The 22792-nt window shown below is 39.0% G+C and overlaps 1 protein-coding gene across 1 annotated transcript; it reads right to left on the bottom strand.

Moving 5' to 3' along the window:
• Positions 1–769: 769 nt before the first annotated feature.
• Positions 770–21806, bottom strand: CCDC34 (coiled-coil domain containing 34). The gene is made up of 6 exons (XM_084520917.1): positions 21601–21806; positions 18501–18636; positions 16992–17099; positions 3905–4063; positions 2883–3024; positions 770–1241 (listed from the first exon to the last, which is right to left on the bottom strand). The coding sequence occupies exons 1-6, from the start codon at positions 21756–21758 to the stop codon at positions 1027–1029; spliced, it is 918 nt and encodes a 305-aa protein (XP_084377043.1). The 5' UTR covers positions 21759–21806; the 3' UTR covers positions 770–1026.
• Positions 21807–22792: the final 986 nt, after the last annotated feature.

The following is a 22792-nucleotide window of genomic DNA, read 5'->3' as shown; positions in this document are numbered from 1 at the left end:
CTGACAGAGACAATGGGCATGAGTTGCTCCAGAAGAAATTGCACCTGTATATAAGAAGAAAAATCACCATCATGAGAACATCTTCCTCACTAAAAATGTTCAAGATTCAGATTGACAGGACCCTTGATAATGCATTTGAAAGGTCTGGTTTTCTTTGCAACCTAGACTCTTCCAGAAGAGCCTCCGCTTGTCAGTTCCTCTATCAGCTGTGTCAGGAAGGTCAAGAAGTTATCAATGCACTCCAGAAACTCCCTTGACTGCTGTACTCTGCTTTCTTGCCCTTCCAGCAGATTTCAGGGTCATTCAAGTCTTCCTGTGAGACAACGGCCTGCAAGTATAAGGCTTCTTCCAATTGTCTTTGAGAAGTGTCACACTTAACTTCTTCCTGATCGAGTGGTCTGCAGGAGATGCCCATCGCAGCATCGCTCAGCTTGGTCGCCCTTTAATACAAACTCTCATAAGGTCTCATCTGGCTAATCATCAGTCCTCAGGTAAAACTTCATGCATTGCTGCTGTGCTGTTCTCCCAGACTTTCGTTCCTAAAGGACCTGTATCCATCCACTGCAGTGTTCCAGCGATGTAAGCTATCCAGCTACATCTCTGTAATCCCAATGCCATCATAGCCCTGCAGCTGCACACAGGCCTCGAGTTTCTCCCCCATTAAGCCAAGAATTGTTTTAAAGTCTGTTACAACCACCATCTTTAAAATAATCCAATAATACTGGAACACAATCATATGCACAAAAGAACTCTTTCAACAACAAAAAAATGAAGAAAGCAACCAACAATACTGTAGATTTTATTTGTATTGAGGTACAATCCCATTATAATTAGCTAAATATGACTTCTTAAAAAAAAACAAAACAAAAACATATAAGAGCCACTAAATAATAAGGTTATTGGTCAGTTACCTATAAACACAAAACAGGTTCTTAAAAAAAAAAACAAAAAAACACATTTGGACATGTAACTTGACATTTATGCCCCAGTTTACTCAAGCTCATAAGAATGATTTTGCTTTCCATACTACAACTGCTTTCTATGCAAGGAGCCAACACGAAGGTTGTTCTTGGGCTTACAAATTACTATAGATGAAGACTTATGGGATTGACAAGATACAGGTCTCTTACTATTCTTCATGGTAAGAACACTGTCTTCCTTTGGAGGAGGCACATACACTGGTTTCCAAGGAATGGGGTTGCAATATGCTGGAGCTGGATATGAATTTCCATCAGGGCGCCCTAAAACATTTAGAAAAAACACATAACTAAGAAGGAATATTTATGCTACAAGCTTTATAATGCCAGCAGTTATAAAAATTATTTGACTAACAAAGACACAACTGCATCTTAAAAGGTACATCACATAATTCAAATGATTCAGAGATAAATCTTCTAGCTTTCTTTTACTGGCATATTTCTCATCTGTGTTAAAAAACAAACAAACAAACAAACAAAAAAAAAAACAGGTTGAATTCTGTGCAACATTCAGAATGCTCAGTCTTCTGTAAACTTAAAAAACGTGAATGTAAAAAAACTGGCTACCTTGTATTATTTCAAAGCAGTTATAAATATGACTTCCTGTCACCATGTATGTAAAATTCACTTATTTTTCCATGTTTGATGAACTACGACTTTTCATTTTACTGAGGAGAAAAATATGCTGGTTTTCCATAATTACATTAATAACCTGCAATTATTAACCTGGGGGCCCACAAAGCAGTATCAGAAAGCCTAAAATGTGACTGACAGAACATATTGCTCTATCAGTCACGCTTGTCTGTAGTGAAATTCCAGTGCACTATCACGATGTTGGGTAAAACAAAGTCTATAATGTATTCTATTGTGTGAACACAACTGAGTATGGATTTTACTTTTTTTTTTTTTTTTTTTTAAATCAATTTAACAAATGATTGCAGCTGTCAGGAACTAATGAGGTTCCAAAACAAAACATGAAAGCAAAGTGTATCACAACCTATAAACAGATGTAAGCACAAGAACAACTGGTTGTTCATCTGCTACGTCCATTTCCTTAAGCATTCAAAGTCTGAATATTTTCTGTTATAAATTCAAGTAACAATGATTTTACTTCTGAGCAAAAAGAAAGATGAAAGCATAGATTTTTCTTTTGTTTGTTTGTTTTTAACGGAAATTTAATTAAGCACTCAAATGTAATGTGCAATACTATTTCTTACAGCACTTCAGCTTTTGTACCATGTGGGATTGCGAAGAAGAGACAAAAATCAAGTGAGGCTCTCAAAACTCCATACCAGCTATCAGCAGTAGTCTCTTTAACACTTCCCTTTAAAAGTAAAACAACAATAGAACAAGACCACAGACCCAAGAAGGTGTGATACAATTGCAATGCTAAACGCAAAGTGTAGCTAAGAACAGAGGATGATTCTGTGTCTTCTTTTTCAGACAGGACTTCTGCCAGGCTTCTGTTAATTTTTGTATCTCAAAAATCTCCTCTTTTCAAACACAGATTGTGGTGCAATAAGAAGGCACACAGCTCCTCTAACACAAACATTGACTTAACAAGGATGCTAACATAGCTGATACGCTTTGCAGGAACCAGTAATTGGCTTTGGTGATTCTTATGCCTGATAAGGAACATAATGAGATCAAAATCAATTATAATTTGGTATGCAACATTATTGTCTTCTCAAGTAACATTCTTTTCCTCCAATAAATGGCTATGAAAAATGTACTAATGACTGACTGTAAAAGCTTCTCTAACTTATACCATATGGGATATTCATTCCTACATGTCAAAACTATGTATTAGATGAAATTCTTAAACAGGCTTCATTTTACATTGAAAGATTAGAGAGAAGGAACCACAATCCTAAGCCACTACATATGTGTAGCAGGAATACAAACCTGTAGATTTCCTATGTGGAAAGCCATAACCATTTAAAACAGGGCGTGGTTTATTTCTAGCATTATGTAGCCATTCCTGAAAGATCTTCTCTGATCTCTCTCTCTTCTCCTGCAGCTCTGCTTCCCTTTCTTTTTCTTTTTCCTGTAAGTACAAGAAATTAAAAACAAACAAACAAACAAACAAACAACTAATATGTCTACTGACAAAGCCCTGTACAATATACAAAAACAGCAAATAAAATCTTTGCAGATTCCCAGGCTGCTGAATATATTTCAATTATGTTTTCATATATGAACACATTTTCCCAAAAATAGAAAAGTCACTTTTTTTTCTTTAAGTCTGAAAAAACACAAAATCACATCCTCACCACCACCACCCCCTCTATATTAATTTGGGGGCAAGGGAGTGGGAAGCTTGCAAAACTCTTTTGGAAGACCAATACATGATACAGAGGAATTTTGGATGATTTCTGAAAATGCAGCTTTCTTATAATTTGTTGTAGGACCTCGAAGACGCTTACAACAAGTAAAAGGTCTTATGAAGCTCCTATAAAAATAAATAGCTGATTAATTATTAAATATGAAGTAACACTAAAATAAGGGCTCCTAGCATCAGATTGGTACAGACAGATAGAAGGGAACTTTTTTTTAGTTTGAAATACACGCAAGTATAATGACCAAGATAATAGCAGTACTGGGATAAAAACACCCAGAATGCTGCTTATTTTCTGCCTCGGCTGAGTAATGAAGATATACTCTGTGGTTGGCATTTCTATTTCCCATATCACACATCATGACTGCAGTGGATTTGCTTGGCTTTGCAACAAAGACTACTAACAAACGTGTTTAATATGCATCATGCTTTGTTGGCCATACCTCAATGTCTTCACTGCACTAAAAAATATAACTTCTGAAACTATTCTTAACATACAACACTCCATCTGATAAACTCCAATCAATTTAATCAACCAATATATTTAACATGTCAGGTAAACCTATCCAAATAAATAAATAAATAATACCTTCTCTCTTTTCTTCTTTTCTGACTCTTCAGCTCTCTTCTTCTTTAACCATTCTTTATACTTTACTTCAGCCTTTTCTTGTAGCTGCATTTTTTCTAGCTCCCTTGTGGCTTTTTCTGCCATTTCCTTGCTCTGCTTTCGCTCCCTTTCCCTTCTTTCCTACATGAAACAGATAAAAGAAACAGAATAAATTTTTTCAATATATTTCAATGGGCAATTATTTTGATGAATAGTTTATTATTAATTACAAATAAAAATATCATAAACCTTGAAAAAAATCTTATTGCAGTCTCTGAAGACAGAACCTATTCATCACTAGCTGCAGATAAAATAGTTTTAAACATATAAACTTGTCATAAAACATGATAAAAATTGACTTTCTGGATTCCCTATGCTGTTATGTTTTATTTCTTCAAACATCTTTTAAAAAACTTCAAACACTTCTCAGTATTTCTGGGAAATAAATATATGTTGCAATTCTTGACAAACATGTTTTCATTTTAGATGAAGAAATCCACTTTTCAGTGAACCTAGAGCAAACTCCAGTACCAAGTGGAAGTCAAACTGCCCCCCTTCTAAGAATAACTGAGATTATTAATGTGCAGATTTTCAGCACACTTAAGCATAAACGGATATGGAAAATAGGAAGTCCAAATGAGAATCCAGTTCATGCATTATATTTTCTACATTTGTGATACTTTTTCATTTATTTGCGTATGAAATTCACCTGTTTGTCTACAGGATCCCCCTTTTTACCTGCTGAAATAGAAAATGAGAAAATACATTGGGTTGGTGAAAAATAACAGTGTGAAGTGAAATTGCTATCCTTATAATTTTTAAAATACAAAACACAGAAGTGTCATTACTTCTCTGTCTTTTCCAAGTGTGTGAATCTAATGGCATGCAATGTTTTGGGAACCATTCTCTAGGCTAACAAGCACATACTGAAGGGCTCTTCTTAATCTGGAGAGAAAGTCATTTTCAACTGAAGACTAACCATACCTCTCACTTCCCTTTCTGGCAACCTTTTTGAAATGCCTGGGATTCTGCTGGTTCAGTACTACTACTGCTGCTTAGCTTACCTAGCTCTGAAGAACCTGTGATACACACATAGGGGCAAAAATCTTTACTAGGCAAGCTGTACACATGACTTGGAGGAGAGGCAGAAGACTCAATATGAAACATATTCCATTTTATAGAAAAGAACTGCCAAATAAAGACATTTTTCTCTAAGAAATCTTTTTCATGTAAGCTCCTTGCTAGTAAGAAGGAGAATCTGAACTATTTTGACATACTTAAACAATTTTTGACTATATAAAGGACTTATGCAGCATAGTTGGAAATTACAACTTCTCGTAATTACTACAGTTGGCATTCTGTATGGAAGTCTAATGCCTGGAAGTACAACTGCAAAGTAAAACAAACTGGATGTCTTCTTCAACGAAAAGAGGAAAAACATTTACCAAAATAAAAAACAAAAAAAGGGAAAGGAAAACATGCATATATACTTCCCTTCCTGTCTCACTTGTAAACACAAAAAGATCACAGAATCACAGAACTGTAGGGGTTGGAAGGGACCTCAAAAGATCATTGGGTCCAACCCCCCTGCCAAAGCAGGTTCCTTAGAGCAGGCTGCCCAGGTAGGTGTCCAGACAGGCCTTAAATATCTCCAGAGAAGGAGACTCCACAACCTCCCTCGGCAGCCTGTCTTTCACACATTGGTGCGGAACTTCACATGCTCTATCTTGTGACCATTACTCCTCATCCTGTCCCTGAAAACCACTGAAAAGAGGTTGGCCAAATCCCTCTGTCTCCCACACCTCAGGTATTTATACACATCGATGAGATCCCCTCTCAGTCTTCTCTCCAGGCTGAACAGCCCCAGGTCTCTCAGCCTTTCCTCACAAAGAAGATGCTCCAGGCCCCGTAACATCTTTGTGGCCCTCCGCTGGACTCTTTCCAGGAGATCCCTGTCTTTTTTGTACCGGGGAGCCCAGAACTGGACACAGTACTCCAGGTGAGGCCTGCCCAGGGCAGAGTAGAGGGGGAGGATCACCTCCCTTGACCTGCTGGCCACGCTCCTTTTAATGCATGCCAGGATCCCCATTGGCCTTCTTGGCCACCAGGGCACGCTGCTGGCTCATAGCCAACCTGTTGTCCACCAGGACCCCCAGGCCCTTAAAGATAGAAAGCTAGATCTCCCCTCTTCCCCTGCTTTTCTTCCAGAAAATTCTGTTTTCTTCTGGAAAATGCATTTATGCATAAAGAAACAATAGGCATAAAACTGGAGCTGGGGACCAGCACAATTCTCTTGGTCTGGTCTAAAGTGGGTATTTACTGGGTCAGTCCTTGTCCTGAGCAACAAAACTTGTCAGTACTGCACTAAAGCAGCATTATACAAAAGAAAAGTTCAGCTTATATTGCCCTGCAGAACACTAACTCATTTCTGCCACTTACTGGATGAGGTGCAAACCCAAGGCCAATAACAATACATTTTCTCTCGAAAGTGTTTGCTATTTTTATTGTAAGAATATACTGGACAATAATATTTTCATATTTGAAGCTTCATCCACACTACATAAACTTGTCTTGATAAAGAAGTCCTTTCAAGCATAACCTTAGCTTACTCTCACCATTCATTTCCTTGTAAAGTGCCATGATGTTAAACTGCACTCTTCTTATCTAAATGAGCCAGATTACAGAATTACTTGCATTAGCATGCCCCTATCTGCGTTGGGCACTACTAGAAGCAATAGTACAATGTTAACAGCAGCAGCTAAAGTATGCATCAACTGTTTTTTTTTTTTCCTTTTACAAGATATGCCTTACTGACTATATTTGCCGTAACCTCTGGTGTGCATTTCTTCACTACAATGGTACATACAAGAGCCCTGTATGGGGTACTCTTGTTGTATGTTCTCATCTGACAAGAAACTGTTATTTGTGCATGCACTGCACTCAATTTCAAAATACGACTGGCTACAAAACTACATTTTCTCCTTGTATATTCTTTTTTTCCATTTCACTTCTAATAAATTCTGGTGAACATCAGCTGAATCTGTTCTGCAACACAAGGAAAACAGTCAGATCTGAATACACGCCAATTTCAATGCATATTTTGCAACATAAAACTCCACAGAACTACTAAATAATCAAAGTCTTAATAACATGACTTCACAGCAGGGTTTGTAGAAAAGGCCTGTACACGTGATAAAATTACTGATCACAACTAAGACCAATAAAAGAACTTCGTCTGGGGGAAAAAAAAGAAAAAAGAAGAAAAAATTTTTAAAAAGCTGAGATTTTGAAACATTTCCGTACTATTAAAGAATAGAAATGATTTTTCCTAATATGAAGAAAACTCGTTTTTGTTTAAATAGGTAAAAAAGAAAAATCACCTGGTTTTGGTAAGTTATGTAGATCCTAAGTAACATCTACATGAAAAACAAATAACCAAGATTTTCCTCCTTCTATAATGCATCTTATTCTCTTTTATTGAGAGCTGCTCCTCTGTCCCTTCATTACCAAATATTCCCCACTTGCATCTCTCAACAACTCCTATTTTGAGACAATGACAGTCTGAGACACACAGCAAGCATTATGCAGATAAGAGACACATGCTAAGACAGTGAGTTAAAGTCATTTGCAAAAAAAAAAAAAAAAAAAAAAAGGCTTACAAGGATTTCAAGTCTTTTGTTGTTTGCTAGCTTTTATTTATCAGCACTCTACATGAAATTTGAGCGCTTACTGTAACATTAGATTACAAAAGTAAGGATCTTTCAAAGCAGCAGCTTTTAGCTAAGGGTTATACAACAAGCAAAAAATAAATATAGGAGAAAATTTTAAAATGGGGCCCTTCCATACATAAGGGCTTTATACACTATCGACAATATCTAAGCAGAAAATAGGCTAAAAATCTTTCTGAAGGTTGTAATTAAAGGGGGGGGGGGAGCTTCTTAGATAACAAATCTTTAATCACAATACTTCAAATGAGTCCAGCAGTTTAGCAACAATCTAGGCTGTCCCAAAGTTAAATAAAGCCCTATGTAAACAATGATGTGCCATGCATACTTGCATATTACCATGAAAGCCACAGCTATTGCTAAGTTTTTCTTCCGATGAGACACCCTGAAGATTGGGAGACTCCCTATAGGATTGCAGACGTTGCAGCTGCCTAGAAATTATTCTGCAGGCAAACCAGAAGCGCTTCCTTTTTCTCTCTAGGACAGAACAGCTTCTCCTTCATACAGTCAGTGTACACCACATTCTCAGCTGCTTTAATAACCTGCTTCATGTCAAGCTCCTGTCACCCCAGCCTTGCCAGCTTCCCTCCAGCCTCATTACTTTCCCTTATGCAGGCTATCAAAAATGCCAGGAATGTGCATATTAATGTCTATGTTCTTCAATCCTCCCTTCACTCCCCTTCCACAGTTGGGGGGGGTGTGAGGGGGATTTAATTTGTTTACGCTTGGTATTGTCAGATCGGATTTTAAAAATTCTCTTTGATCCTTTGTTCCATACAGACATGATCTGTTCAGCAAACCACTAGGAAATTTACATGCACTTTAAAATATGATTACACATATTACATAAATTAAGGTATCGATTGTAAAACATCCAATTACTCACTGCAAGAAAGGCTTGTTCTCCCACCACCCCACCCAGGCACATTATTAAGGAGAAAGGATACAAATCTGGCCTGCAGGTTCACTGCTCTGGGCTGAGATCCTATCGAGCCTATGAACATAATAAAGACTGGGCTAGGTCACTACCTGGAAATGCGCCACCCAAAACAAACCCAGCCGTCACACAGAGCAGGACGGGTGACTCAGTGGGCAGCACGTGTCTCACCACGTCAGTACCAAACCAATGTCTCAGCGGCTCAACTATCAAGCTCCTAAGAAAAATCACATCTGTGTATATGCTGAGAATTGTCAGAGGAATTTAAAATTTGAAGAAGCATCACACTTTATTTAGTATATCTGCCTTCTGTCAGGAAGAATTTCCCAGGCAGAAAATAGCCCAATTAGCACTGCAACAGAGACAACATATCCAGCTGGAAGACAATCAATAAAACATACAGTCCTGTACTTTTGTATTAACAATTAAATGAGAGGTTGAAGAGAGGGACAAGTGCAGAGCTGCTATGTGTTCTGCATTTTCTATGCAGTGTCACGACAGAAGAGTTGGAACTAGATGATCTTTCTAGGTCCCTTCCAACCCAAACCATTCTGTGATTCTACGAACAGAAATATTTCCAGAAATTAGTGTTTTGTTTTGTACGTCTAAGATACTTCTCACAGCAATCGTTTCCTGTTTCCCACTCTGCAGAATGTAACAGCATTTTTCTTTTTGGACATTTTTCTTTTCTATTTCACAGCTGTTTGCTCTGACATCTTAGCTTCCATATTCTACCATAATTTTATGCTGACAGTGAAATATAGGAACCAACATCAGAACATACACCCAAATTTCCTCATTTATCCTCACAGCAATCCAGAACATCAGGCACATTTAACAATCTCGGAAACATTGTCATTCAGCCAACTGTTGTTATCTTTGTCATTTAGCACAGCTGAATTTTCCACAGCTCAGTCACCAACCCCGGCTCATAAAAATGCCTCTATAACCTCTCCATAATCTGGTGGCCTTCTGTGATGGGGTTACAGCGTGGTGGTGATAGGGAAGAACAACTGACGTAATCTACCTGGACACGTGCAAAGCATTTGACACTGTCCCAAACGATATCCTTGTCTCTAAATTGGAGAGGCATGGATTTGACGGAAGGGCCACTCCGTGGGTAAGAGATTGCCTGGATGGTTGCACTCAAAGAGTTCCACGAGTTCTACAGCTCAGTGTCCAGGTAGAGACCAGTGATGAGTGGTGTTCCACAGGGTTGGTGTTGGGCCTGCCTCTTACTTAACAACTTTGTTGGCAACACGGACAGCAGGACTGAGCACACCCTCAGCAAGACTGCCGAAGACACCACGCTGTGTGCCACGGCAACACGCTGAAGGGAAGGGTTGCCATTCAGAGGGGCAGAACCTCATGTGAACCTCATGAAGTTCAACAAGACCAAGTGTAAGGTCCTGCAGCTGGACTGGGGTTATCCTAAGCACAAATACAGGCTGGGCAGACAATGGACTGAGAGCAGCTCTGACAAAAAGGACTCGGGAGTGTTGGTTGATGAGAAGCTCAACATGACTTGGCAACATGCACCTGCACCCCAGAAAGCCAACTGTATCCTGGGCTCCATCAAAAGAAGCACGACGAGTAAGTTGAGGGAGGTGGTTCTCCTCCAGGAGTACTGCATTCAGCTCTGGAGACCCCAGTACAAGGACGTGGACCTATTATAGCAAGTCCAGAGGAAGACCATGAGGATGATCAAAGGGATGGAGCACATCTCCTATGAAGACAGACAAAGGAAGTTGGGCTTTTTCAGCCTGGAGAAGAAACAGCACTGAGGAAACCAAACAGAAGTCTTCCAGTACCCAAATGGGGGGAGACACAGCCAGGACAGCTCACCCAAGCTGACCAAAGGGTCATAACATATGATGTTATGTTCAGCAACAAAAGCTGAGGGAAACAAAGAGGAGGGGGAGAACATTTGGAGTTAGAGCATTTGTCTTCCAAAATACCTATTAGGCATGATGAAGCCATGCATTTCATGGCTAACTGTTTGCCTGACTGTGGGAATTAGTGAATCAACTCCTTATTTTGTTTTGCTTTATATGCGTCTTTTGCTTTACCTGTTAAATTGTCTTTACCTCAGTTCACAAGTTTTCTCAGTTTCACCCTCTTGGCAGGATGGTGACTCTTCCACATCCTGCCATTAGGAGGGTGGGTGAGTGGGTGGAGGGAAGAATTAAGTGAGAGAACAGCTGCGTGGTGCTTAGCCACTTACCAGAGCTAACCAACAACAATGTATCATGTATTTATATGTACACTATGTATATACATTAATCAAATTCTCTAGATATTTCTAGGTTTAGATTCTATTGGTATTCCAAGAGTGAAGTCATGTAGTTAGTAAAGGTGGATATAACAGGACATGAAAACATTAAATAGAATGTAGAGGGTGAAGAGCACTGCATCGATGTTAATTTTTTAAATGTTTAATCAAAAAAATGTTGTCATCATCCCTTACTTTTAATCCTGATATTTTAATCAGCATTAATTCATTAGAGGTTCATCTATGAGAATGTTATAAAGAATTAAATGGTTATATCATTTCATAAACATTTCACAGTTTATGCATCCATAATGTATTTCTCAAAGCCTCTGGTACTTTGAGTTGATAGCAATTAATCAGTAAATCAGAAATCAAATGTAGCTAATTATGTAGCTAATTTAAGTGTTCAATCCCACAGTTGTTGAGAAGAACCATCAAACCACATCTGTGGATCACAAGTTATGTAAAACAGAAAAAAGAAATTAAAAGAAAAAAATATTTCTACTGTCAACAACAAGCTTTCTATTCTGTGGCAAAACAATAGAGAGTAGCTCGTGTATAAAACTGGGGTTCTTCTGACAGTCTTGTTAAAACAGCACCCTTGACAAGTGGGCAAGTCTTAAACCCGGATTATCAAAAAACAAAGAGGTAGGGGCTGTGTCACTGTTTACATGAAGATAACATAATATCACATTGTGTGAGACATCTATAATTAAAACCATCCTCAGGTCTTTCCAGAAATACCAGGAAGAGGACACGGAGTAAGGAAGAAAGGGAGTCTGGAAGACAAAGGGTTTTTAAACTCAAGAGTTCTGTGTACTGCTCCTCATTCATGGGAGATGAGGTTGGGGGAAAAAGGCTACGTACGTCTTGAATTCAGAAACTCCAGGGCAGATGAGGGAAAAGACAAAACAAAACAACAACAAAAAAGAACAAAACACTAAACTGGCATCAGACAGCAGCTTACGTATTTTCCAAAATAGAAGAGAAGCTTTTCACTAGCATCTCCAAACTTCCACTGAGTAGAATACAGGGAGTAATGAGGCAGTAGAACCAGTGTCTGGTCACACTGTGAAGGAACTTGGAATTGAACCATTTTGGACAAATTCTGAATAGTGGTGATCTTCAAAGGAAACACTACAAAAGAAAGCATGAATGAGTGATCAGCTCTGAACACCTATGACCTCACTCATGACATTATTGTTGCTCATTTTATACTCAGCCAGTTTTGTAATCACATGTTCATCCATCAAAATATAGATAAGAAAGCAAAACCCTTGGAAGGATCACAGATGGAAATCCCAAATATTTTGAAGACATTAAAGCAGTACTTTTTATCTTCCTCCTTCAACTGTTATTTACCCAAATCTGCAAATCATTTGAGCATCACCTACAGTCACAAAACTATAGCTCTTATTTGTCAAGCAAGAACACATTTGACAAGATAGAAGTTACAAAGATGCTGTTATGGAGAGGAGATTTTCCAAACGTATCACACATGGAGGTCTCCCAGTCCCAACCCAGTCCCAATGATTCAGAGATACAGGCTTGCATTTTTAACCTTACTCAGTGGTAAACAATGATTGAAGTTAACTGATCTGTTCATCATCTACTGGGAGTCAGTCAGCATATAACCATGAACTGACAGACTTCAAGGGTCTCCATTTTTATTTTTTAATTATAAGTTCTAGCAATTCCTTACCTCTTTCTTAATAAAAAATAAAATAATAAAATAAAATAAAATAAAATAAAATAAAATAAAATAAAATAAAATAAAATAAAATAAAATAAAATAAAACCTTTAGCTTCATTCCACTAGGAAAGGGTCCTTTCTTGGCCCTCCGAAAACTTTTATCTTTCTGCTTGTCACTAGTACGGGAAACAGAGCTGAGTATTAGCTCAGAATGCTTCCACAAGCTGCTTGGATGGATTTAGTGCTTACGCATCGTATCAGCACGTTAAATGACATAGTAACAAGAAATATACCCAGCTTTTGCAAAAACATTTAGCTACAAAAAGCAACATAGACAACACAGACAAGGAAAAGCTACATATAAATGGATTTTCAAAATTAGTCCAGTACTGAGTCTGCTGTTCCTAAGATTTTCAAAGGTTTACTTTTATATATTTTAAAAGTACTACTTCAGACCTGATTACTTCCACTTTTAAAATTCTTCAATTTGAACAGAAGAATCGCGCATTTTCAAAGAATTTGGAAGAATGTGATCAACCAGTGAAATCAGGTAATTTTTCCCTCAAGGACTGAGAGATAATAAAGAACTATGAGAAGGACATTTACAGGCTTTCAAGATTGTACTGATAAAATTGAAAATGACAGAGGGAAAACAGCTTTTCTATTAATGTAAAAAGTGGGCGAGTGAAATTCTCTACAGTTCTAGACTTATACACCTCTAGGAGTATACACAAAAGCAGTGACTGACTTTAAAATAGGACCATAAGCAAGTTGTTGGTACAGTCATCACAGATTTGAACTGCTTTAGGAGCTAATACAATTACATAAATATATACCTACCACATCGCAGCTTAAAATGAGCTGAAGTTTTAAATTACTTCACAAAAATACATCTTTGTACTCAAAACCTAATAAAATTTATGTATGGCACAAGGAATTACAAGCTTTGTAAGCGTGGCTGCACTGTTTCAATCCAAAATAAACTATGCATATATAGGTCAATTTTACCTCTTAACAACTTTATTCCACATAATGTTAACAGATTTACCCATCTGTGGTTATCAAAATGTAGAACAAAAATAGCAATAAAAAATACAACAAAAAGTACCAGAACGAACACACATGGAGAAAATAAGCTTTCACAAGCGCTAATTCTAACCCGAAGAAATGAGACAGTAGGCAGTTTTCAATACCTATTCAAGATTTAGATCAGTGATGAGATGAGGGAAATCAAGGATGTAGATTTCTTTCTTTTTAAGCTACACAGTTCAACTGTGAGTTGCCTACACAAAGCTCCTTACAAACTAGAGCCTAAATACAGCAATTAGCAATCAAGCAATCATTTTAACATGCCAAAAACATTAAGACAGACTCTAACGGCTTTGCTGATCTAAGTTCAGTTCCAAATACCACTCAAATCCCTGTCAAAATAAGGCTTCTTTAATAATGAAAACATGACATTGAACAACTTCACTTGCTCAACATTTATAACCACGCATACCTCATTTTTATCCATAAATGTAACAGTAACGGAGAAAGAAGTTTCAGTAATACGTACAAAATCCTGTTGGTTTCATTCAAATTTTCTTCTGGATTCAGAAATATGTCTGTAGATACTTTTAGAGTTAAATTTTTTTGACCAGTATTCCTCTGACTTGTTAAAAGATAGAGCTCTATTACAGCTAAAACAGAACAAGTCAGACAGACAATTTACTGTCTGCCCACAAATGACTCAACCTTAGGAGACAGAGAATGTAAGACTATTTTTGTCCACCAGAGATCTAGTATCTTAATGAAAATTGAAAAGGCATTAGTAGAACCAGGATAACACCCGACAGCTTATTTTATTAAGCCTTTACTTCCTGGTAAACTGCAAAATTTTGTTATATTTGCATACATATTTCACAGCTTAAAATGTTCTTTGATAGTTCATATTTCAAAATATCAGTTCTAGTTCACTTTCAACCTTTAAAATCACAACAGCTATTTACATAGAAGTTTATTAAATGCTGATGACACCTTTATTTTCAAAAATAATTTATGCAAAATGACTGGAAGCGTATGAAAACTTCACATCACATGTTTTTAAATAGATATTAAACAAACAAAACAAAACAAAAAACAGTGACTACCAGTAGATGAAATTGATCCTCAAGTGTTGCTTCCTAACCTGACATGACCTGAAAAGTCTGTCAGATCACAACTTACTTCGCCACAGAACAAAGTGCAAGAAATCTGACTTGACAGACAGAAAAAGAGCAGAATGCTTCTATGCAAATACAGCGATTCTAATTCTGGCATAAACATCCCTCACATTCACGGTACAAAAATTTTTCCAGCAGTATCCTGCAGCTGCCCCAAGATTTTGTGCTCAACATGAAGGAAAAAGTTTCGTGTACGCTCAAGCATCCCTTACTTCCTTCCTCAGTATAGTATTCAGCTATGGGGAAGGATGATAGATTTGCAGAGATCATAAAGGTAACATCCCTGAAAGGACTGCCTCCTGTAGAGTAAAGCATTTTCTGCAATTTACACAGAAGGGTAAGAGTCAGGGAGGTATGAAAACGATGAGTGCTTAATGCTTATCTCAGTGAAGAATACTGTGAATTTTGCCCTCAAGAAGGAGCAGCTTTTCATGCCTGTAGAAGGAAATAAAGAGAGCTTTCCCAAATAAAACACGCACACACATTCCTCAAGAAAATCATAGCAAGTATTCATGAATCCAACCTTAAACTTCACATGAAATCTTCATGCAATTTTAAATGCATTCTTAGCCACTGAATTGACATGCTTATCCTTCAGTCTGTGTTCAGATCCACAGGTAATCTTGCAGAAACCTGAAGTGGTGAGGACTATGTAACGCACATGTTAATATTCTAAAGACAGCTAAGCCTTTAAGTTCAGTTTGTTCTTGATTTGAGTGCAGTTTACAGAAAAACTACCCAATGAATCATCTGATTTAAATGAAAATCAGATTACTTTTGGTAAGTGCTTGGGACATGGCCTAAGGATGACCTTATTCTTCCAAAACATAACATGTACAAGTCCAGACACAAATATGTTTGTTTGTTTTTTTCCACTGTCCCCTGGGCTGAGGTACCATCAAAAAGATCTCCTACTCTCATGGACAACAGAAGTTGTTCATCAGTAAACCCAAAGTTTCAAGGAGGACCCAAATATTTAGAGATTTACAGAAGTTGACTGAGATAGACAGACTCAGAGAGAATTTTGACTGTTTTGAACTCTGAAGTGAAAAATTTTAAACGGGCAACCCAAGCTTGTTTAAGCCAATGAATAGTTACAGACAGCTGTAATTTGTGTTTTAGAAGAGGAAAATTGCATTGTTCTTGCTGAATAATACGTCCTTTACTTTTTGCTGTGTACTTCAACAAGGACGGATCCTTTCTACATCATATTGAACATCTGAAGCAGGATTGTTCTGGTGCAGATTTATGCTAGTCAGCCAGTCAGCAATGAGGCTAAAAGAAAATAGATTTGATCCAAACACAGGTTATTTTAGTGGTTCTAGATTGAACCTGAAGGTGGAGAGACAAATGTATTAGGCCTGGATATCTAGCCCACGTAGTGCTATTGTGTTATTTTTGATCAATTTTCATCTGATTTTATTGAGAAACAGAAGTACCAAACAGTAAGTAACAGGTATTGCTACAGACCATAAGACAGTGAACAAGTATGTCCATGAATTACCAGGGGCTGAACAAGACCAAATCTCTCAAGCTTTTCCATTGTTGCCACTCAGAGCACACCCTGTTTGTGGCACACAGAGCTGTATATTGCCCTGTAGAGATCGGGATTCTGTCTGCTTCTGACACTGGACATGGACATCCTCTCTGGAGAACTGAAAAAGATTTCTTGATCCCACTCAGAAATGACTTTTTGCATGAAGGAACTCCCAATTGCTAGCTGTGGTCTACTGAGAATTTCCTGAATCTGGCCTCACACCTCAATTATCCCTCTAAACTCTACCATACTATTTGCCTGTCCACAACGGTACTTAACTAAACCCCTTTTCTGGCTCTACTTGGTGTACAAAACATCGCAGTTAAGTTGTACACTTCACCCAATGTGCTTGGACATTGAACCTAGGAAGTCAGAAAGACTAGGGTATACCCTAGACCAGAATCCCACCTATCATTAGCAGAAGTCTACTGCACAAGATGTAAGCCAATTGTCAGTTATCTGACTACTCAGAAAACAGATCTCTTTATACCTCATGGGAAAAAAAAAAAAAAAGAAAAAAAAAAAGAAATCAGTCTTGGGAGAATGTTTAACTGTGTTGGTGTGGTTTTGCAATTTTCAATTAAAAAGTCATTCTTTCAGCAAATTAAAAACATGGCTGTCCAAACAGTCTAAGTAAATTTTACATAGGTTTACTTAAGCATGGCATATGCTGGAACTCTTGCAAGCAAAGAGTATTTTACCTCTTCTCTTTTTTTTTGCATCCACTCCTTGTGCTTCTCTTCAGCTAGCCTTTTCCTTCTTTCACATTCTTCTTTTTGCTTCATCTTCTCAAGCTGTATGTTCATTTGCTAATTAAAGAAAAAGCAGACAACTTTAATGTCATGGCCACCTATACAAACGCGCTCAGTATTGTCAATGGTGCTGCAGTTAAAACAATATAAGCATTAGATTTAGAAAATTTTCCTTCATTAAGATTTTGGAAAAGATGGATAACAGCCAACACTGAAACAGGGAAGTGGTGGAGTCACCATCCCTGGAAGTCTTTAAAAGACGTTTAGATGTAGAGCTTAGGGATATGGTTTAGTGGGGATTGTTAGCGTTAGGTAGAGGTTGGACTTGATGATCTTGAGGTCTCTTCCAACCTAGAAATTCTGTGATAATGTGATTGAAACAACCAATGGAAATGTATAAGATTTTAGAAGATGCACCTGAAATATATTTTTTAGCTGGGCTTTGTAAATAATTCAACATAGTAAATCACCCCTCCTTCTAAATGTCCTTTCAGTTAATGGGATATGTAGTACTACAAAGAGAGACAACTACTGAACTGGATTCTAAAGGGGAGAACATTAAACGTGTGGTGATCACTAACAGATCAGAAAATACTCCTCAAGATTAACAGATTATTTTGGTGTTATGCTGACCTCTAAAACAATGTTCTATAACCTTCTAGTGGTAGGTGTTTAATAACAGCACAAGGTAACCCACATAAAAAATATATGTTACTTTCACTTTACAGATAAAGGGAATCATAGAAAGGTTAGGACACTGCTCAAGGTCAAATGACAAATCAGTAACTAAAGTGAGAAATGATCTAACTTTGATGTAATTATTCTAACCACTACCCAATATTTCCAACTTGATTGTAAACAATAGTATCGTTTAATCAACTGCAACTACCCATACATTAATCAAGAAAAGATATAGTGCGTTCACTTAATTCTGCCTCATCCCCAGTATTCAGGAACTGTTTGTATGCAAGGGGGCAAAAAATGGAAGGAAGGAAGAAAAACAGAGAGGTACAGCCTGGAAAATGACTCTAAACAGTTGTGTAATTACACACTAAGCAGGTAATAACACTGTGCCTCATATCTAACCAAGCAGTTTGGCATGCTTACGCCCAGCACACACCCTGTCGTGTTTTACTGCCTACATGCATTCGTATGTACCCATGATGAAAATGAAGGTACCAATTACAGAAACGTTTTATTCTTTTAAACTTGAACCATTACCTGACAGTAGAATAAGAAAAACATTATAGAGCACTACCAGTGATGTGCAATGTTTAGCAAAAGAGAATATGCAGAGCATGAATCACATAAGCATTGCCAAACATTATGAAGAGATAATGACCCTAAAATAATGGACAAAACTACTTGTTTTTTCACAACCAAAAGTAAAAGAACTCCTCTATTGGTTGATTGCTATTTTCTATTAGACTTGATATCAAGCTAATCAGATGTATTCACCTCTGCAGCTCTCGCCTGTAAGCGGGCACGTAGTTCCTTTTCTTTCTCAATGAACCATTCTTCCCATGGTGAAAGACTGTCTTTCAAAGGAGACTGTTCTTTTCCTTCTGTTATTTCTGAGTCTTCAGCAGCCTTCCTGTGTTAAAAATGAGAAATGTAAAAGAATATTATCTGTAGTATGTTTAATTGGAAAGTTAACCAGTGCTGCTGCCCCCCAAAATGACATTTCTTTGTATCATGACAACAAAATTATTTTTCTATTTTTTCAGTAATCTCCAGAACGGATAAACAGCATTTATTTTGTATTTCTGACCATCCTACTTACATTCTACTTATTAAATTATAGCTCGCTATTGATTTTTTTTTAGTTCCTGTTCCAAACTGTGAAACAGATTCAAACATTACCTTTTATAAACTAAAGAAAAACTAACACCAGAAACATCAAAGTGTCACCTTCCTTCTCACATACGGAGACCAGAGGAAATCAGAGGTTTTACATTAACATCCTATCCTTGGCCACTGAGATGCTCAAAGTATCAAGGGGCCTTTAGCACAAGCCAAGGATAATCAAGATTATTTTTTCTTCTTTCAAGTCCTGTGGAATTGGATTAATGATATCAAGCAACCTCTGCACTGAGAATCCATTCATTCCAACAGTTACAATTTTCCTTCTCAAAACACATTCATAGGGAAGATACACAAGAACTATGGCTTGCACACAAATACTTGATATTATACAAGGTTAGACTTTTAGTAGGACACCTTGCATAACTCACTCGTAACTTCTTTACTCATGAATAATGCAGCCATCCTTGCCTTGGGCCAGAAATATCTTTTATAATATTGTGTCTGTGTACTCCCTCCTAACAAAGAAATTATTATATTGGGCTCTAAGTCAACAAAAACTGATAACATGCCAGTAGATTTCTTTATAAACTTTCCTCTAACCTATAGATTTTTTTTTCATAACAACAAAACAATGAAATTAGACTTCACATTAGTATTTTATAGGAACGCATGTACCCTGGAAACACCTGCCTACACACTTTACTGCAGTGAGTAATTCTGCTTGGTTAATTCAAGCTATGAAAGAGCCATCCAAACAAGCGTATTATGTTAATGCTCCTGAAATGAACCTTTTAAGCATAACATATTTTTATAAACATGGAAATAATGCATATTCACAAGGTGCAGCAACAATCTATTGCAAAATATTTTGTCCCAGTAATCCTTAGAATATATTTCTATAATAGCAAGCACTTGGGGGCAATGTGAAGGAGTTTTGTCCTACCGTTCTCCGCTGCTGTTACCTACATGCGTGTGTCTACATAACCGTTCACTGGTCATGTTGTGGAACTCCAGGGAAACTGCTTCTTGTTGAAACTAACCCGAAAAAGGGTCATGTTCCCTGCCCAGAATCAGCCCGCAAACCCTCTTTATACCGTTTTGCCACAGAGACATGGTAGCACAATGGAAACGACAGGCCACACGCACACAACAAGAGGAGAAAAGCAGCGCAGGCCAAGCACCCCCAAGCATGGCGTTGTCCAACATCTGCTGCACCCTAGGTCTTGGATGTGAAAGCAGGAAGACAAAAATTTAACAGAGGCAGTTTTGAAACAGGCAGATATAAGGGATATAACTTAGGAATGCATAATAATGCATTTTGTTGGAAAATAACTCTCTGAGAGTTTATTAAAGATAAGGATAAAGGTATTATGCATTCAAATTCAGCAAACCGATGCAACTCTGTCCAGACTTGACGTTTTGGGCAGGGATACTTCCTTAACACATTCCTTTGCTCGGCACAATTTGCATTAGGGTACTTTGTACCAAAATAACACTGACATACTAGGCTAACCTGGGAAAAAGCACTGACAGAAGGAATCCACTCAGAAAAACACTATTCGCTAAGTGTTTGCTTACATCAAGAGCTAAAAAGTCCAGGCTGTTAACTTTTCAAAAAAAAATATACATGTATATTCAGAGTAATGAACAAGACCCACGTTAAATGCAAGTAAGAAATAACAGAAAATTGAGTTTTCCAGAGGACAACACAAGCCGAATATGCAGAACTGGCAGGAGAAATGTGTTCCCTCTCCTGCAGTTCTCTGCCCAAAGCTCCCGGGTTGCACCAGAGCAAGGACTGGACCCCCAACCTTCCCCATGCACATCCTGGCCACTCTGTGGCACGCTGGTTGTGTTTTGAGCCACATAAAACTTAAATTTCATGGGACCCCTTTCCAAAATGCTGGCATAGTCACAGCTATAACCTTCATCAGAGTAATTAGTACAAGACTTCTGAAAGTACCACAGTCTCAAGTGTGCATATGTATTTAAATAAGTATCTTATATCAAATCAGGTGTGTTTGGTGTTAAAGCTGAAGTCTGACTAACAAAACACTGTGCTTATTATTTACCACACATTCACTGATGTCCCACCGTCAGACACAATGCCGATCTATGCTGAAAGCACAAAAACGCCTAACATCCTTTCACCAGGCCTTGTTTTCAGCCTCTACAAATATTAGATTTCCCACGTTAAACCTCTGCCTCTGGCGAATTAAGAAGACAACAACAGCAAGAAGACTCTGAGAAAGTGCGTTCGGGGAGGGGGGTAAAGTCAGTGTAAGAGGTGTTTTTTATTATTATACCTTTGAGATCTTGGCAGTTACACACGGAAGCTGCTGCGTGAGCGTTTGGTAGACACTTATTACAATAGAGCAGCAGCATTATTCAGGTGCAGGGTATGTATGAGGGAAATTCATATTGTGCCCACAGAATTTAATGAGGCTGTTCCAGCTCAAGCCCTGACAGCGGTCTTCTTCAGTTGCATTTCACGGCTGCCAGTGAACACTGCAGCAACAGGCCCCCAAATCGAGAGCTGTTTCAAGCAGCGCCCCGAGAGGTACCTCAAAGGGAGGCCACATCCCAGAAGGACCCGGGCACGGCCAGCTCCCCCCGCTTGTTTTAAGGGCAGGACGTGCCTCTGTGCCTGGTCGTGGCCCTGCGGAGCACAGCGGGGCGCCTGCAGGAGGTGAAATAAAACCCGGGGAACCCCAGCCCGCACCACGCAGCCTCCTCCCCGCCGCGCCGTTACCTACGGCCCGCCCGGCCGCGGGGGGACGGGGACGGGGACGAGAATGGGGACGCCCCTGCCCCTTCCTCCTCCTCCTCCTCCTCCTCCTCCTCCTCCTCGCCGCCGCTGCTCATGCCGCCGGCGAGCGCCTGAGGGAGGGGGCGGCGGTTACCAGCCATTAACGGCCACTAACGGCCACTAACGGCTAGCACCTTCCCCCCGCCCAGCTCCCGGCGGCCCCCGCGGCGCCGCCATGGCGACCGCGACGCGGCGCGCCGGGCCCGGCCCCGCCCCGCCTTCTCCCCAGCCTGTCGCGACATGCCCGCGATATCGCCCCCCCAAGCCCAGAGTGAGGGGTCTGCCCTTCCCCGTGGCAGCTCTGGGGGAGATGCTGTGATGGCTCCTGAAACCGCCTTCGGCCGGGCTCAGAAACACACACACACACACAAAAAAAAAAAAAAAAAAAAAAAAAAGCCGGGCTCAGAAACACAAACCCGGCCCGAGTCAGAAACACAAAACCAGCCCAAATCCCAACTCACAACGCCGACTGCCTCACCGTGCAGCAGCTGATGCTCGTGGTGTTAGCACAACCCCACAGGAGGCTGCCAAGCTCGTCATCCACAGACTGGAGCGGTACGAGCTGCAGTCTGTAACAGACAGCAAATTACAGCAATTAAAATAACCTAAACTGATCAGTCCAGCACTGGAAGCAGCAGGATAGCACTAGAAACTACACTTTTTTAATCAATGATTTGGGAAGCAGCACGAGCAAAGCTTCGCATCACGGTGGGCATGAAAATGTCAGGAATTTCAACAAGCTGCAGCCCCACATAATTGTAGATATCCTCTGAAGGCCTGGAAACCTCCCGTGACCTTAAAGCCCACTTCATAGTGAACACAGGCAACAGTCTTAAATAAGAGGGGGGAAAAAATAACCAGAATTCATGCCTCCAGATTGCTTATGCAGAGGGCAGCAAAAGCCTGCTCACCTTCTGAGGAATTAAAGCATCGTTACTGGTATAACATAACATCGTTGATGCCCCTTTTATTTTTGTTCTGTCCAGTCACTATGCCCAAATTAATACTGGCAAGATCCCAGACAATGAGATTCTGTAAAATAATAAGGACTGAAACAGGAATCCTGCAGGTCCATATACAGCTTCTATGGCCACAGAAGGACTGGCAAATAGAAAAGTGGCACATTGCAAGGACA

Source organism: Aythya ferina (genome assembly GCF_964211825.1).
Source record: "Aythya ferina genome assembly, chromosome: 5".
Lineage (NCBI taxonomy): Eukaryota > Metazoa > Chordata > Aves > Anseriformes > Anatidae > Aythya > Aythya ferina.
Note: the sequence above shows the minus strand (reverse complement) of the source record. Positions and strands in the feature narration are given on the sequence as shown.

Excerpts from the sequence above, each read along its gene's own strand:
- CCDC34 (XM_084520917.1), bottom strand. The coding sequence starts at position 21,758 with ATGGCTGGTAACCGCCGCCCCCTCCCTCAGGCGCTCGCCGGCGGCATG. Across the intron at positions 17,100-18,500 it reads TACAGGCGAGAGCTGCAGAG|CAAATGAACATACAGCTTGA; the intron begins GTGAATACATCT and ends TTCTTTAATTAG. Across the intron at positions 1,242-2,882 it reads TCCACATAGGAAATCTACAG|GGCGCCCTGATGGAAATTCA; the intron begins GTTTGTATTCCT and ends TAAATGTTTTAG.